The sequence below is a fragment of the Protomyctophum bolini genome (genome assembly GCF_963924005.1).
Source record: "Protomyctophum bolini genome assembly, chromosome: 14".
Lineage (NCBI taxonomy): Eukaryota > Metazoa > Chordata > Actinopteri > Myctophiformes > Myctophidae > Protomyctophum > Protomyctophum bolini.
The window spans coordinates 2,815,628-2,833,923 of record NC_137875.1 but is presented as its reverse complement, the minus strand read 5'-3'; the positions used below and the strand labels follow the sequence as shown (position 1 = coordinate 2,833,923).

At 47.5% G+C, this 18,296-nt stretch overlaps 1 protein-coding gene and 1 long non-coding RNA gene across 2 annotated transcripts in view; both read right to left on the bottom strand.

Annotated features, from left to right (window-relative positions):
- Positions 1 to 18,296, bottom strand: part of LOC308328709 — a 259,110-nt gene that overhangs the window by 184,151 nt on the left and 56,663 nt on the right. The window lies entirely within an intron of this gene.
- ninl (ninein-like) overlaps positions 8,386 to 18,296 on the bottom strand; it is a gene marked incomplete at its 5' end in the record, with an annotated part of 66,472 nt that continues 56,561 nt past the window's right edge. Inside the window, 6 exons of the mRNA XM_080782025.1 lie at positions 8,386 to 12,753; positions 13,845 to 13,958; positions 14,383 to 14,592; positions 15,392 to 15,505; positions 15,998 to 16,147; positions 16,674 to 16,820. Of these exons, the coding sequence (XP_080638151.1) occupies positions 12,562 to 12,753; positions 13,845 to 13,958; positions 14,383 to 14,592; positions 15,392 to 15,505; positions 15,998 to 16,147; positions 16,674 to 16,820 (927 nt within the window). The 3' untranslated portion in view covers positions 8,386 to 12,561. The remainder of the gene's footprint in view (positions 12,754 to 13,844; positions 13,959 to 14,382; positions 14,593 to 15,391; positions 15,506 to 15,997; positions 16,148 to 16,673; positions 16,821 to 18,296) is intronic.

Sequence of the window (18,296 nt, the reverse complement as noted above, 5' to 3'; positions counted from 1 at the left end):
GAGGTTGAGTCTCTGCAGAGCGTCCAGATGGTAGAAGCTGTCTCTGTCCAGGACAGACAGCAGGTTGTAGGCCAGCTGGAGCTCCTTCAGGAAGCCCAGCCCCAGAGAGAAGCCCTGCCGAGATCAGACCTGAGATCAGATTCCATAAGCCCAGCCCCAGAGAGAAGCCCTGCCGAGATCAGACCTGAGATCAGATTCTAAGCCCAGCCCCAGAGAGAAGCCCTGCCGAGATCAGACCTGAGATCAGATTCTATAAGCCCAGCCCCAGAGAGAAGCCCTGCCGAGATCAGACCTGAGATCAGATTCTATAAGCCCAGCCCCAGAGAGAAGCCCTGCCGAGATCAGACCTGAGATCAGATTCTATAAGCCCAGCCCCAGAGAGAAGCCCTGGCGAGATCAGACCTGAGATCAGATTCTATAAGCCCAGCCCCAGGGAGAAGCCCTGGCGAGATCAGACCTGAGATCAGATTCTATAAGCCCAGCCCCAGAGAGAAGCCCTGCCGAGATCAGACCTGAGATCAGATTCTATAAGCCCAGCCCCAGAGAGAAGCCCTGCCGAGATCAGACCTGAGATCAGATTCTATAAGCCCAGCCCCAGAGAGAAGCCCTGGCGAGATCATACCTGAGATCAGATTCTAAGCCCAGCCCCAGAGAGAAGCCCTGCCGGTCGCAGAACAACAACGTTGGTACAATTAAAAAAAAATCACACCTGTGTGAAGTGAGAGGCGCTGATATATTAATGTCATCTAATCAACTCATGTTCATTAGGTGATGTAATGGTCTTTAAATGAATACGTTTTGAAACGTCTATATGGGAAAATTAATGGTGAATTCCATCTGGTGCCCTCGCAGGGGGCGGGACTTATGGAGCGGAGGCACCGCTAAAACAAAACAGCATATGACCAGACAGACAGACAGACAGACAGACAGACAGACCTGTCCCAGGACAGACAGACGGTTCCAGCTCAGATCCAGTCTCAGCAGGAAGTCCAGATGGGAGAAGGTTCCGTCCTCCACCGTGCTGATGCTGTTGTTCTGGAGCAGCAGGATGCGCAGCTTACGAGCCCCTTGGAAGAGGTTATTATTATTATTATTATTACAGCTATGAGCCCCTTGGAAGAGGTTATTATTATTATTACAGCTATGAGGTGAGGTGAGGTGAGGTGAGGTGAGGTGTGGTGTGTGTGAGGCTCACCCTGGAAGGAGCGCGGCCCCAGGGAGGACAGCCGGTTGTGACTGAGGTGCTGGTGAGGTGTGAGGTGTGAGGTGTGAGGTGTGGGTGAGGTGTGGGTGAGGTGTGGGTGAGGTGAGGTGAGGTGAGGTGAGGTGAGGTGTGTGTGAGGTGAGGTGTGGTGTGGTGTGGTGTGTGTGAGGCTCACCCTGGAAGGAGCGCGGCCCCAGGGAGGACAGCCGGTTGTGGCTGAGGTGTGGCTGAGGTGAGGTGTGAGGTGAAGTGTGAGTGTGAGTGTGAGGTATGAGGTGCGGTGTGTCTCACCCTGGAAGGAGCGCGGTCCCAGGGAGGACAGCCGGTTGTGACTGAGGTGCTGGTGAGGTGTGAGGTGTGAGGTGTGGGTGAGGTGAGGTGAGGTGTGGTGTGTGTGAGGTGAGGTGTGAGGTGTGTCGTGAGGCTCACCCTGGAAGGAGCGTGGTCCCAGGGAGGACAGCCGGTTGTGGCTGAGGTCCAGCAGCTCCGTGGAGGAGGGCAGGGCGAGCGGCGAGCGGGTGAAACCCGCCCCGGAGCAGACGGTCAGCTTCACGTCCACCCTGCAGTCACAGCCCGGCTCACACCACCCAGCATGCACCTGGTGGAGAATGATCATCTCTGAGACTGATAGTCACAGCCGGGCTCACACCACCACCCAGCATGCACCTGGTGGAGAATTATCATCTCTGAGACTGATAGTCACAGCCCGGCTCACACCACCACCCAGCATGCACCTGGTGGAGAATTATCATCTCTGAGACTGATAGTCACAGCCCGGCTCACAACACCACCCAGCATGCACCTGGTGGAGAATTATCATCTCTGTCGGAGCAGAAATCTCTCATCTCCACATTCTCACTTTTTGTGTGTTTTACATATTTACTGTAAGTAAAACACGCAAGTATACTTTACCACCACTGGGTACCAAGGTTATAATTGTTTGGGATTTCTTTCATAGTTTAGCCGATCCACAAGCTCACTATAGCTCACTATAGCTTATAGAGCACCGAAGTCTGACGTCACTTCCAGTAGAGGGCGTCAGTCCCCAGGTTCATGTATTTGTTTAGTTGCATTGAAATCCCCATTGAGGCGATTTTAGATCGCCTCATATAACAACTGTGTTTGAAAAATAAACATGTCACCCCGGCCGCTTCACTCATATGGATATGAACAATCAACTGACTGAGAGAAAACGCTAATGTTACTGCTGCTGAATTAGTTAGATTTTCGCTAGAATGACAATAACGAACTGACAATAACGCCGAGACAGCTTGTTTATTTTTGGACCACAACGCTTATAGTAGACGATATTAAGATCACCCCATGTTGTTCTCCATAGAGAAATTACTTCCGCGAACCAGGGGAATCGTCGGGATGAGCGAGTTACGTCAGGACTTCGGTGCTCTATTGAGACTGATCCACAAGCTCACTATAGCTCACTATAGCTTATAGTGACTGCGGCATAGTGGTCCCGAAGTAGGGCGCTAATTCACACAACAAATAAAATATAGAAAACACAAAAAGTAGCCTAATAAAGAATAGTTTCTTCCCGACAGCAACGATGCATATAGTATAGGCCTACATATAGTATTCTACATTTAGGCCTACATATAGTATTCTACATTTATTGTATGGTTTTATCATCCCTTTTTTAAGAGCCTGCCCATAGGGACTATACAGATGGAAAGTGTACGTGGATTTTAAAAGAATGACGTGTTGATTAATGTGCATTGTCCCTGTCCAATAAATAAATACAATAAATACATTGTCATATTGGGGTGTTGGGTGAAATCAGCCCTCAGCCATATCTGTCAGAAATATGGGGAGGGAAGCCTTGCCCCTTCTTACCCCCTCTTTTTTTTGTTTTTACATGAGTCGGGCGTTGTTATAATCTAGTAGAGTCTGGAAAAGCATTCCAGCAGCTAGATCGTTATAGTCAATAGGCATTCAATCCATACCTCCTGGGTTTTGAATCCTGCTTACGCCATTATTTTTACGCCAACTTTCTTTTTGCAGATAAAAGTAAAGTTTTGTGGCCTTGAGCCGCGTTGCGACAGAATAGTAAATATTAGAGTCCCCCCTACTTTCCCTTCCGTGCCCCGACATGATGCAGTGTTAACATGTGAGTCCACTGACAGCTGTGGCTTCGTACAGTGCCCCTCCTCGTCCCGCCCCCTACCACCAGGGCCCAGGAAATGATCCCCCCGTTCATTTTCCCCGTAGACATTTCAAAAAGTATTTATTGAAAGACCCTTTTAACCCATTCTGACCGGGCACCCATTTTGGTGTTAGCATCATGTTATGCTTTACCTATTGAAAAATAGCAGATCTACAAGCTCATATCGCGCCACCGAGTGGCGCGATACGAGCTTGTAGGTCTGCTATTTTTGAAAAATTCGAAGAACGACTGACATTTTTAGAATCTGATCTCAGGTCAGAATGGGTTAATCAGACCAGTGTGTGTCCAGTGGAAACCTCGTATGAATCTGATCTCAGGTCAGAATGGGTTAAGCGTCGTACGAAGCCAACTCGAGACGAGTTGTGACAAATCATGACAACAAACACACAGTTTTCGGGCCGAACAAATAATTAGAAAGAAGAAGAAGAAGAAAACGGCAGGTTACACAACACTTTTTTGTTGTTGTTTTTCTGCTTTGTTGTAATAATTTGTTCGGCCCAAAACATTGTGTTTGTTGTCATGATGTGTCACAACTCCAGTTGGCTTTTGTCCGCGGCGTAAACGTCTTTAACCCATTCTGACCTGAGATCAGATTCATTACGAGGTTTCCACTGGACACACACTGGTGGAATATTCACTTCAGGGTCTCACGCCGGCGTCGTGAAAGGGGGCGGGACTGCGACGCTCTATTGGGCTTGCTGCCGGATGCATATTTGGTCCAACCCCTTGAATGTCTGCCAGAAGCAGCTGAGGGCTGATTTGTCCCGCGGGCTCACATTTGGATTTACAAACCCTCAACACCTCCTCAGTCAGCATCAGGAGGAAGACCAGCGGCCACACCTTCATCGTTCCACGGCGCTCTGGAACGGGCACGCACACACACACACACACACACACACACACACACACACACACACACACACAGCTTTGTGTTAGCACAGCGCGCCTAAGGGCAGATTCACTGCACAGAGTCTGTTTGAGTCAAACTCGGGAACAGTTTGAATCAAATGGTGAATCTGTCCTGACTTCTGAGAGTGTACGAATGGAACCAAATGGACCCTTACAGGTCTGTATAACTCTGTACAAAGGAGGGGCGCCCGCTGGCCTATAGGATTCCATGTCACATATAGGCTCTGGCCTGACAGCGCGGTGCGTGTTCGAGTCCCGTCCATGACGACCTTTGCTGCATGGCTGCTCTCCCCTTCTCTACCTCCCACTTTCCTGTTTTTTTCGCGGCTTTCAAGTTTATTTTATATTTTTTTATAGAGGGACAGACAGTAGGCTGACAGGAAATGGGGGAGAGAGAAATGGGTGGGAGTGACATGCAGTATAAAGTCGAGACCGCGGCACGTACTGGTCTCTGTACAAATGGAACTGAGCACCTGCCCTTTTACAGAAAGTGCCCTTTCTTGGGGCTTGTGTGGGGGGCCAAGAAGGGCTTATGTGGGGGGCCAATAAGGGCTTATGTGGGGGGCCAAGAAGGGCTTATGTGGGGGGCCAATAAGTGCCATTGGCCCTTCAAGACGAACATTTGACAAGTGATGATAAATTCCACCATCATAATGAATTATCTTTTAATCTGCCATCAGTCAGTTTTAGTTTCAGACTAATGAGAACATAATTATTGCTTATTTTACTGTCCAATGACATGAAATGGCACAAGGGAAGGACTCCACAAAAAGACCACCCACACACATGTGCCCTTTTCTGGAGTTTGAGCCCCTGCCCCCCCAGTGCTCTCTGCACGGCCCTGATCTACAGTACATGTTTAATAGAGCAGGGGCCTCTCTGGACAGACACCATACAGGAGGAAAGCAGGTTTCAGGTTTCAGGTGAGCGACCTCAATACCAGCTGACCTCTCTGACCTCATACCGTCACATGACCTCAACACCACCCGGCCGCCAGAGCTCATATGGTGCGTTCACACGCGGGCAGATGGAAAGATGCAAAGACGCGTTGGGAGTTGATTTGGAGCAGCTATACATACGCAGCTATACATACACACGCACCATCGTCTGTGCAACGTGATGACGCTGGCTTCCATTGACAATGAATGGTAGACTGCATCTTTTACATCTGCCCATGTGAACAACAATACTGTCTGCTGTATGGGGAGGGGGAGGGGGGGATCAAATGTCAGTGAACAGCACACTGTCTTATCTTGTGTAGAAACACCGGAGTTGCTGCAGTCTCGAAGGAAACAGAAGTATAGAGAGGCTATCGAAAAATCACATCCTGAGCCGCAGATTCAATGTCAAAGTCGTACGATTTGTCACACACTGTTGCCGCAGTGAAATAATGTTCTCCTGGATTTGACCGCATCTCTTGGAGAGGTGAGCCGCAGCCGTGCCGCGCTCGGGAATAATTTGATTAGTTGATTTCACCGCCTAATCCAACCCTAGGGTGTTCGAGTGCCAACCAGGGAGGCATTTTGAGTCTTTGGTATGACCCGGCCGGGGATCGAACCCCCGACCTCCCGGTCTCAGGGCGGACACTCTAACCACAAGGCCACTGTCTGGTTAATTACACATAATTAGATTTAACTCCGTTGTTTTAGTTGTTTTTTTCTCGTGGAATGCTGTGCCCCCAAACGGAACGCTGTGTCCAAATGAGGAATATTCTGGAATATCCTCCGCTGCCGACTCCACACAGCGGAGAACACAGAGGTCACCACGCGAACGCACGCACGCACGCACGCACGCACGCACGCACGCACGCACGCTCGCTGTCTTTGTGTTTGGTTTTGATTCATTGCTTCGGGCCTGCAATATCATTCAAATGTTTATTACATTCCTTTCATAATGTCTTAATGCTCTGTGTCTTATAATAAGCCACAGGTGCAAGTTTATTGACAACTTTAGTTACTAGTAACTTTGTAGATTTTTATTACAAAACATACCAACTTCAGCCCTTATACACATTTCGTCCGTTTTGAAAATAGCAGCTCTACAAGCTCACAAATGGTAGTCGACGAACAAGCAGTTTTCGGCATAGTTTTAGTCAACAAATCAATCCATAGTCCATACATGCATATACAGTAATTCTCCCTGGCACCCAAACTTATAAAAAAGGCATGTAGGCACAACGTGTGTGTGTGTGTGTGTGTGTGTGTGTGTGTGTGTGTGTGTGTGTGTGTCTCAATCAATGTATAGACACAGACAGACAGACAAGCCTAGATAGATAGATAGATAGATAGATAGATAGATAGATAGATAGATAGATAGATAGATAGATAGATAGATAGATAGGCAGGCCTACCTGTTGTGTTGAACTACAAGGTGTCATCTGCGGATTCTGCACATCTACAATGTGGTCGTCTGTACTCTGTGGAACCAGACATTTGATCCTATACCTCAGGGGACAATGAGAGAGAGAGGGGGGGGGGGGGGGGGGAGAGAGGAGAGGAGAGGAGAGGAGAGGAGAGGAGAGGAGAGGAGAGGAGAGGACTTCCTTTTACGCAGAGCCTGCGAGTCGATGGGCGCTTGTTTTAAAGCGCCGGCTAGTTTTTGTGAGGTTAGGTTTCTGGTGATTGGGGGGTGTGATCTCCTATATAGTTCCATTTGGGGTACACAGATTAATCACTATTCAGTACACACAGTATCTCTATAGTCATGTGTTCCTCGGTAGGCCTATTATAGCGCCACCAGCAGGCCACGATAACCTATACCTGACCTGGTGGAGACCTAGCTGTGCTCCTAGGATAACCTACCTGACCTGGTGGAGACCTGTGGAGCACTAGTTTTCCCTCATTTCACAGCTCGATACAATATAATTATAAAAATATAGGCTTTGCTGCCACCTTGTGGTGACAACGGACAACTACATAAATACATAAACATGTCCTTGTACTAGAAACATATGAATCCTACTACAAAACATTCCCAAATTATATCAACATTTTAAAATATTGATGTTGTGTACTTTACATTAGAATTGAATGCATCATCGTGTATTTTTTGTATTAAATTATAGTTTTTTATCATAGATAGATAATTGTATAGAAAGGCTTAACCAGCTGGGACTGGGGTCGCAAATTAGCCTAGGCTATAAACTCATTGATTGACTGAATTATTTATTAACAGTTTGCAGGATTACAGTACATTTCAAGTACAACTCAATACAACCTATATGTACAATGCAACAGTTTCATGTTTTATAACGTGATGCATTGTATTGTATTGCATTGCAAATTGCATTGCATTTATATTTCCTATGCAAACCTGCTGCAAGTTTAGCATTGATTTGCATTCTTTTGTTTTTTGGTAAATTTTTCATCACACAATTTTGCAACACATTTTTTCACCCAGTGTCAATTAGGCCTATCTAATAATAACAATAATCCTGGGCTCCACACACTTCCTCTGCCAACATGGGGAGAGCAGCGGACTGAACTCATGCTTCCTTATATGCATGAGGAGTCCAAAACGCTTCTTAAAAAAATATTTTTATCCCACGATTTTGTAACCCATTTTTCACCCGTGTCGATCATCTAATGTGATCCTGGGCTCTACACACCCTCCACCAACCTAGTCCCCATATATGGGGGACAAGGGGAGAGCAACGGACTTGAACTCATGCTTCCTTCATGCCTGAGTGTCCAAGTTGCTCCTTTACAACCTGACAGGGGGGAGTTTCCCTGGTTGGACGTCGTAGCGCGTGGAAGGAACACGTTATTCCAACCAGTTCCTTTCCCCTCCATCAGGCGCCCTGCCTGGCCAGGGGGAGGGAGGCAGGATACAGACCAGGATGTTTTTTGTGAGGGTACCTACCCTAGGGGACACGGGGAGAACATGCAGACACCACACAGAACGGCCCTTTCGCCAAGCCCACCTCGGGTATGGGCACCGCCGCACCGATGACGCGTAGGAGAGAACACGCCCCACCAGCACCCACTGCAGGAATCGAACCCAGGACCTTCTGTGAGGCGACAGCACTTTGATTTGCATTCAGTGTTCAGTGGAAAAAAACTCAGGACAGTTGAGAGTTGAGATAAAACAAAACAGGACATTTTATTTATACTCCTTGGGTCAGTTACGATTGTACAATAATGATTAACACGATAGGACTGAGCAGCGTACGACAGACAGTGTGTCCAACTTGTCTTTAAAACTACAACTACAACGAGAACTACAACTACAAGGAGAACATCTTTCACCGTTCAAACAACTACAAGGAGAACATCTTTCACCGTTCAAACAACTACAAGGAGAACATCTTTCACCGTTCAAACAACTACAAGGAGAACATCTTTCACCGTTCAAACAACTACAAGGAGAACATCTTTCACCGTTCAAACAACTACAAGGAGAACATCTTTCACCGTTCAAACAACTACGAGGAGAACATCTTTCACCGTTCAAACAACTACAAGGAGAACATCTTTCACCGTTCAAACAACTACAAGGAGAACATCTTTCACGGTTCAAATAACTTAGGAATGGACAGGTTGAATATATAGCAGTGCGTCGGGATCAGGGAATAAAAAAAGACAATGTTCAGATTTGACAGACGGAGCGTCAAAACGTTACATCTGGTAAAAATACTGTGCTTTTTGGTCGTCACCTTCATGGAATAAACGTCATTAAAATACAGACACACATTAAAAAGGCAGAGGGTAAAAGTGATACTTTTTGGTAGAAAGGTTTTTGTTAGGGCAATAAAGCTCTGTTGTCTATATTGTAATAGTTTGTTCAGTAAAAGGTGTTAAATAGCTCTATATTGTGATAGTAAAACCATTGCCACAGAGCAGGGGTGCTCACACTTTTTATTTTTTTTTACTTGAGAGCTACTTTCAAAATGAGACAACAAGATCTATACCCACCGAAAAAAATATTATACCATCGCTGAAAATAGTTTAAATATGTACCTGAGGGAGCTTTGGAATAGCAGCGCTAAAGGAGCTGACATGCACTTGGAATGGGAAATAGTGCGAGAAATGGAATAGAATAGGTAGGGTTTATTCTAATTCATTGTGTCTGCTTATCGCGGTAAGCAGACACCGGTAAATTCATTTTCTGTTTACTCCGTGAACCCCCGACCGTAACCGAATTAAAAACACTCTGAATATATAGAGCTATTTAACACTTATTTCAACAAAACAACAACATAAACAATAATAATAATAATAATAATAATAACGATAATAATAATCACTTACTGCCACGGTTAAATCCCGCTAGACTTTTACAAACTCGTGATGTGAGTCTCGGGGTCCGATACGAGTGCTGCTTGTGCCGTTCTGTACGACTCGCTGGTAAACGTCCACGTCCGTTAGCTTTTCAGGGGATTAGCGGCGGGCAACGAGCGAATACTTTTCATTGGTCCGTTGAAACAACGCAGACAGACTTCACGTTCAAAAGTTAAGTTAAAAAAATAAAAAACATAAAGCGAAAGCTTTACGCTTCAAAACGCCGTGCCACGGTGCGGCGGCGCGCTGCGTTGTGGAGCGTGTAGATCGGCGGTTTTAGCGCAGCGGTGAATCGCTGGGCCGCGCGGCGTTGCGATCGATCGGCTCCATCTCCACGGCGACGACGACGACGACTCTTCATCTCCCGTCGGTTAAATTAACGTTTAACCCATTCTGACCTGAGATCAGATTCATACAAGGTTTCCACTGGACACACACTGGTCGGATGAACCCATTCTGACCTGAGATCAGATTCTAAAAAATGTCAGTCGTTCTTCGATTTTTCAAAAATAGCAGACCTACAAGCTCCTAGCGCGCCACTCGGTGGCGCGCTATGAGCTTGTAGATCTGCTATTTTTCAATAGCTAAAGCATAACATGACGCTAACACCAAAACGGGTTCCCAGTCAGAATGGGTTAAAGAACCTGCTTTCTGTAGAAGACATAGAAACTATACTTCATTTATTTGACCCCTGGCTTGACCTTCATAAAAAATAAAGTTGTGCTTTGACCTTTTCTTTTTAAAATAACAAACAAAAAATAAAAAATATTTGATTAATATATAAAAACAAAAGACAGTACATGCTGTACATAATATATTTACAGTATATAATACCTTCGTGGCTGAGATAGTTCACTCTAGTGCTGTCCCGCGAGTCCACAGAACTGTCCCGTCTCAATGAGCAGACTGACGTTATAATTATAAACTCATATTATATATAGTAAATGTACCGTAGATATAGATTTTTTTGCAGGAAACTAATCTTTGTTTTGACAACCAACCACAGTGGCCGATCGGCAACCAACATGCCAGAACTCTAGGCTAAGCTAAGCCACCATAGAGATAGAACAGTGGCTATAGCAGCTGGTAGCCTGTGGCTAGCGGCTGGTAGCCAGTGGCTAGCAGCTGGTACCCAGTGGCTAGTGGCTGGTAGCCAGTGGCTAGTGGCTAGCAGCTGGTAGCCTGTGGCTAGCGGCTGGTAGCCAGTGGCTAGTGGCTAGCAGCTGGTAGCCTGTGGCTAGCGGCTGGTAGCCAGTGGCTAGCAGCTGGTACCCAGTGGCTAGTGGCTGGTAGCCAGTGGCTAGTGGCTAGCAGCTGGTAGCCTGTGGCTAGCAGCTGGAAGCTAGACGCTGGTAGCCAGTGGCTAGCGGGCTGGTAGCCTGTGGCTAGCGGCTGGTAGCCAGTGGCTAGTGGCTGGAAGCTAGACGCTGGTAGCCAGTGGCTAGCGGGCTGGTAGCCTGTGGCTAGCGGCTGGTAGCCAGTGGCTAGCGGCTGGTAGCCAGTGGCTAGCGGCTGGTAGCCAGTGGCTAGCGGCTGGTAGCCAGTGGCTAGCGGCTAGCCACGGGTGATCACTTCCAACACTGGTCTGACTTCGGCTCCATTGTCTGTCATACAGTATGTGTTTTAAATGCTTCCCAGAAAGCTATAAAGTTTAGACGAGTTACAGCAGCCAACCTCGATGGCTTTGTGCGATGGTTCTCAGAGTGGGGCGGGGGTCCCACAGCTAAATGACTGACAGTTAAAGAACCAAAATGGCACCCGTCCATTTGGTTCCATTTGGACTCTCAAGAGTGAAATGAACAAGTTAAAGTTTGCGCAGCATATCAAACTGAGGAGGGGGGGGGTCCTGGAAATGAAAACGTTTGAGAACTACTGACTTTGAGGAATGAGAGAGAACGGAATACTGAGGGTGAGGTCCAAACAGGTCTGTCTCGGTCCAAACAGCAGCCGTCTTCAACCCCACAGAATATAGCCTGATTCGCTGCGTTCTGTGAATCTGTTTTGTCACTTCGCTACTCAGTCTGGAAAGGGAACTATCTCCCAAGGTAGGCGGGACATGTAAAAGGGTGAACTGGACCCGTGGCTTCCGATTGGTCTGTGGTGCGGATTGGGGAAAAAAAGAACACCAGTTTGACGTCGCATCAATGCGCACTGCAACGTCCCCTTATCGTTCACTAAACTCACCCCACACAGCTACTGCTGTTGTCCTGCAACGTCCCCTTATCGTTCACTAAACTCACCCCACACAGCTACTGCTGTTGTCCTGCAACGTCCCCTTATCGTTCACTAAACTCACCCCACACACACACAGCTACTGCTGTTGTCCTGCGACGTCCCCTTATCATTCACTAAACTCACAAACACAGCCGTCAAGACTACTAAATCAAATCAACGTTTACTTTTTACCCGTAGGTTTTTACTCTGGAGTGTTTGTTGAACTGGCGCTATTCTTTTCCAACAGTGAGAAGCGTGGACAGAGTGGCGCCAGCTGATGACATCAGAGAGAAGCATGGGCAGAGCGGCGCTGGCTGATGACATCAGAGAGATGCATGGGCAGAGTGGCGCTGGCTGATGACATCAGAGAGAAGCATGGGCAGAGTGGCGCTGGCTGATGACATCAGAGAGAAGCATGGGCAGAGTGGCGCCGGCTGATGACATCAGAGAGAAGCATGGGCAGAGTGGCGCTGGCTGATGACGTATCAGCAACAACGTGGCTACGAAAAAAGGTGGCGACGTTATGAAATGCCAGTCTGCTGCCTCCTGCTGGCCAGACTGAGTAGCCAAGTGACAGAAAACAAATACCACGGAACACAGCGAATCAGGCTAGGCGTTCGAACCCAGGCTACACAGAATGCACCTTAACTGAGATCTCGACAGGTCAGTATAGGCAACCTACACTTCCCGACCAATCAATGGTGTGATCAAACGTGATAGCGAACCCGTTCAGGTCATGACAGCGTTAGGATTGGGGCGTAGGAGGAGGAAGGAGGCTACGTGACCATGGAGGCGGAGACAATGTCCTTGAGGAGCTTGTTGAGGGCGGAGACCTTGTCCTCCAGCAGGAAGCTCTTCTTCTCGGCGCTCTTCTGCCGCTGCTCCGTCACCTGCAGAGCCTTCATCAGCTGAGAGTTCTCCACGTACAGCTCCTTCAGCAGGACGCTCGACTTGGCGCTCTTTGACATCTGCAGCGACAAGGAGACCAAAGGGTTAACACTGAACGGTATACGCCAGGGTGAAGGAGTAGGACGATTCTACAGATACCTTCTAAATCCTGACAGTTTTCTGAAAAAAAAACCCCCATGTTTCTATGTCAGTGGTTCTCAAACAGTTTCATATCAAGGACCCCCAAATATATATATACCTTAGAGAGGTACCTGTAGGTACCCGTGTGTTTAAAGGTACCTGTTCTTTGAGCTGGGAGACTTTGTCCTGCAGCACCAGTCTGTATAGGTACCTGTAGGTACCTTAGAGGTACCTGTCTGTATAGGAAACTTAGAGGTACCTGTAGGTACCATAGAGGTCCCTGTAGGTAACCGTGTTTATAGGTACCCGTTACTTGATCTGGGAGACTTTGTCCTGCAGCACCAGTCTGTATAGGTACCTTAGAGAGGTACCTGTAGGTACCTTAGAGGTACCTGTAGGTAGGTACCTGTGTGTTTAAAGGTACCTGGTCTTTGAGCTGGGAGACTTTGTCCTGCAGCACCAGTCTGTATAGGTACCTGTAGGTACCTTAGAGAGGTACCTGTAGGTACCTTAGAGGTACCTGTAGGTAGGTACCTGTGTGTTTAAAGGTACCTGGTCTTTGATCTGGGAGACTTTGTCCTGCAGCACCAGTCTGTATAGGTACCTTAGAGGTACCTGTCTGTATAGGAAACTTAGAGGTACCTGTAGGTACCATAGAGGTCCCTGTAGGTAACCGTGTTTATAGGTACCCGTTACTTGATCTGGGAGACTTTGTCCTGCAGCACCAGTCTGTATAGGTACCTTAGAGAGGTACCTGTAGGTACCTTAGAGGTACCTGTAGGTAGGTACCTGTGTGTTTAAAGGTACCTGGTCTTTGAGCTGGGAGACTTTGTCCTGCAGCACCAGTCTGTATAGGTACCTGTAGGTACCTTAGAGGTACCTGTAGGTAGGTACCTGTGTGTTTAAAGGTACCTGGTCTTTGATCTGGGAGACTTTGTCCTGCAGCACCAGTCTGTATAGGTACCTTAGAGAGGTACCTGTAGGTACCTTAGAGGTACCTGTAGGTAGGTACCTGTGTGTTTAAAGGTACCTGGTCTTTGAGCTGGGAGACTTTGTCCTGCAGCACCAGTCTGACACTCTTCAGTTTCATCTCCATCTCCTCCATCTGCTGCTGCATGTTGGACATGACCCGCTCATACTGCTCCTGCACGCACACGCACACACACACACACACACACACACACACACACACACACACACACACACACACACACACACACACACACACACACACACACACACACACACACACACACACACACACACACACACACACACACACACACACGCACACGCATGCACACGCGCGCGCACACACACGCACACAGAGTTCGTTTCAGGATGGTGAGTTCATGAATGGACTTCTTTATAAAAAATACCAGAACCTACAATAATGCAGCCCTGTCTACTGGTTGAAAACCAGTAGACAGAAAAGCTCAGGCTAGTCATTGTCTAATATAGAGGGTATGCACATGCATAAAGTGAATGGCAGATCGAGTGTCAAAGTGAGTTTAACGTTGTTTAATGTCTTTTTTAATTCAATCCGATTAGGCCTCCCCATCACGAACCTGCTGCATGCCGAGCGTTGAGGAGGCCTGCTGGGTCTGGGAGCGCAGCGCCTCCTCCAGCCTCCTCCTCCGGCCGCTCTCCTCCTCCAGGCCGGAGCGCAGGACCTCCAGCTGCCCCTGGGGGGCGCTGCCCGCCGCCTCCCGCGCCTCCGCCAGCTCCCGAAGGTGCTGCGCCTGGACCAGGGACAGAGCCGTGTCCGCGCGCACCGCCTGGAACAGGGGAAGGAATATTAGTGAACACAGCCCTGAAATATTAGTAAACACTGCCCTGAAATATTAGTAAACACAGCCCTGATTTATTAGTAAACACAGCCCTGAAATATTAGTAAACACTGCCCTGACATATTAGTAAACACAGCCCTGACATATTAGTAAACACAGCCCTGACATATTAGTAAACACAGCTATGAAATATTAGTAAACACAGCCCTGAAATATTAGTAAACACTGCCCTGACATATTAGTAAACACAGCCCTGAAATATTAGTAAACACAGCCCTGATGACATCATCTACATCAGTGACAGAGCGGTCCGCACGCACGCACATGCAGCACACGTGCTACTACTAATCTGGCCTTTGGCGCCGAGAGGCATCGAAGCGCGGCCCTGCCGATGTTAATGTATGTAGCATTATGACGGCGAGCCGTCATAAACCACGATAAAGGACCACGGGGTGCAGACCAGTCATTGGTCAGACCAGTCATTAGTCCTACAACTACAACCTACTATCTCAAACCCTCACCCTAAACCTAACCTCCCACGGGGCAGCACACCTAAACCTAACCTTAACCCATGTCTAACTAATGACTAGTCTAAACTAAGTATGCACCCCAGGACACCATGTGACGCAGAACCATCACCAAGACCAAACATGTATAAAATTAAACATGAGGTCCCCACTGTACACAGAACCATCACCAGAAGTTCGCTTGCGTGGTCGAAATAAATATTGCGTGACAGATCAAAGGAAATAGAACATATGAATGAATGCCTCGTGGGTGGTCCTACCTGCTCGTGGGCCTGGGTTCTGGCCGTGTGCAGCTGGCTGTGTTGGGAGCGCAGAACCACACACTCCTGTTTCAGTGTGTGGACCTCCTCTATCTGGGCCGAGCACTCTGACAGCTGAGGACACACACACACACACACACACACACACACACACACACACACACGCACAGTTATTAATCGGTGTTGATTTCATTGACTAAAACTATGATGAAAAATGTCAGGGACACGGTCGGTATAGCGCTGTCACCTCACAGCTAGAAGGTCCCGGGTTCGACATGTAAATAAAATAAATGAAAATGAAATAAATGCTTAAACATGTAGCTAGGTGTAATGTTGGAGTCCACAGAAGACGTGTAAACATGAAATAAATGCTTAAACATGTAGCTATAGGTGTAATGTTAGAGACCACAGAAAGTGAACCTTTCAAGCCTGTTTTCTCAACTCGCTGTTTCTCTGCAAGACATTACCCTATAAGCCATATCTCCACAACTGGTGGGTCAAACTGAACAACCAATATGTCAATTTGAAGCTATGATTCCCTGCTTTCATATGACATGAAAACTGTATAGTGAAATATATAGTCATGTATATACTCTATGGGCGTACCCTGTGCTGTAGCTCCTGGCTTTGTCTCCGCAGCCTGTGGTTCTCGTCCTGCACAGACGCCGTGAGCGCCTCCTGCTGCTCCTTCTGAGAATGACAGGCGTCCTCCTTCTCCCTGTCCAGCCTCCGAACGCTGGCCTCCAGCTGCTCCACCTGGAAGCACATTAACCCATTTAGGCCTGACGTCGAAATTAAAAAAAGAATCAGTATATCAGTGGTTCTCAATATTTCATGTCAAGGACCCCCAAAAATATATTAAATTGGCCGCTGACCCCCCCATCTGAAAATGTGTTGTTTCAGGGACGACCTCCTCCCAGAAGCAAAGATTTTAGTTAAAAACGTTCTCTTTGAAAGAATATATATTCAAAGCTTTGCACCACATGTTCATGATTTTAAAAAACAATAGCAGACCTACAAGCTTGTAGCGCGGGGTCCTTGACATGAAAACGTGTGAGAGGCACTGCTTCTCACAGTGTTCTTTTATACTGTGTACATGTATACACACATGGTACTACTGTACCTGTATGTACACTTAAGGTACTGTACACAAGGTTCTGTACATGTATAAACAAGGTACTGTACATGTATAAACACAAGGTACTGTACATGTCACACGGCACTGTACATGTCACATGGTACATCATATTCATGGTCCCTCCCTCCCATGTTGTACACTGACCCTCTCCTGGGCTTCCTGCAACTTCCTGTGCTGGGCGACCACTTCCTGGGCGTGGCTGTGCTTGTCCTGACTGACGGCGTGCAGCTGAGAGCGGAGCTGTTCGCTCTGAGAGCCCGCCGACACCAGAGAGTCCTGGAGGTCCTTCATCTGCACGACAACCGAAACAAAACAACATGTCACCTCGGAGACGATTCAAAGTCAAAGTCAAAGTCATACAATTTAGTCGATTTGTCACACACGTCACCGCAGTGAAATGTGTTCGCCGCATTTGACCCATCTCTCTCTTGGAGCGGTGAGCTGCAGCCGTGCCGCGCTCGGGAATCATTTGATTAGTAGATTTGACCCCCCCAATCCAACCCCATTGATGCTGAGTGCCAAGCAGGGAGAGGCATTGGGTCCCATTTTTTTTTACAGTCTTTGGTATGACCCGGCCGGGGATCGAACCCCCGACCTCCAAGTTTCAGGGCGGACACTCTAACCACAAGGCCACTGAGCTGGTTTCTGACAGGACCAGGAGTGAAAGGAGCCCCGCCCACACTGGAGGAGATGTTTCTGACAGGACCAGGTGGCCCAAATGTTGAATGGAGGCCTGGGCCGTGGCTCAGCGGTCCAGGCACATTGGCTGGTGATCCAGTCTGGCAGTGTGGCCGTGGGTTCGACTCCCGATCCCGACGGCCTTTACTGCATGTCACCCCCCCCCCCCCCTCCATCTCTCTCCCCATTTCTTGTCAGCCTACTGTCTGTCCCTCCATGAAAAATATAAAATAAAGGCGAAAGCCACCAAAAAATAAAAATGTTGAAAGGAGCCCTCCACACTGGCGTTGCGTTTCCTAAACTCCACTCAACTCCAACGGCATTATGTGCGCTCTCCATAGAGAGTCACAGTCCCGCCCCCTGCGAGGGCTCAGGAAATAATTAATAATTCCCCCATTCATTTCCCCCCATAGACGTTTCAAAAAGTATTTATTTAAAGACCTTTTAATTAAAGCCGCGGACAAAGACAACTCGGCAGCTGACGACTCATGACAATAAATAGAAAGACGGGGGGAAAAAAAAGACTTTTTGTTTGTTTTTCTTCTTTCTTCTAATTCACCTTTAGCTAAGCCCCGCCCTTCTCCCACTTAGACACCCCCACTTTTCAGCCAGGCTCATTCATTGCAATGTAAATATCATGGATTTTACATATTAACCCATTCTGACCTGAGATCAGATTCACACGAGGTTTCCACTGGACACACACTGGTCTGATGAACCCATTCTGACCTGAGATCAGATTCTAAAAATGTCAGTCGTTCTTCAAATTTTTCAAAAATAGCAGACCTACAAGCTCGTATCGCGCCACTCGGTGGCGCGATATGAGCTTGTAGATCTGCTATTTTTCAATAGCTAAAGCATAACACGATGCCGACACCAAAATGGGTGCCCGGTCAGAATGGGTTAAATACTGGTTCATTTTTGGAACCAGACCTTCACAATCTCTTCCAAATCAATCAACAAGCCTTTCCATATTCACTGGAAAACACATATGTGCGTGACATTACTTTATTTTTTTTAAAACAATGTTTTATCATAATGTAAAACTATTGGTGGAGAGGTTGTACATGTACACTCTCAGAGTTACAG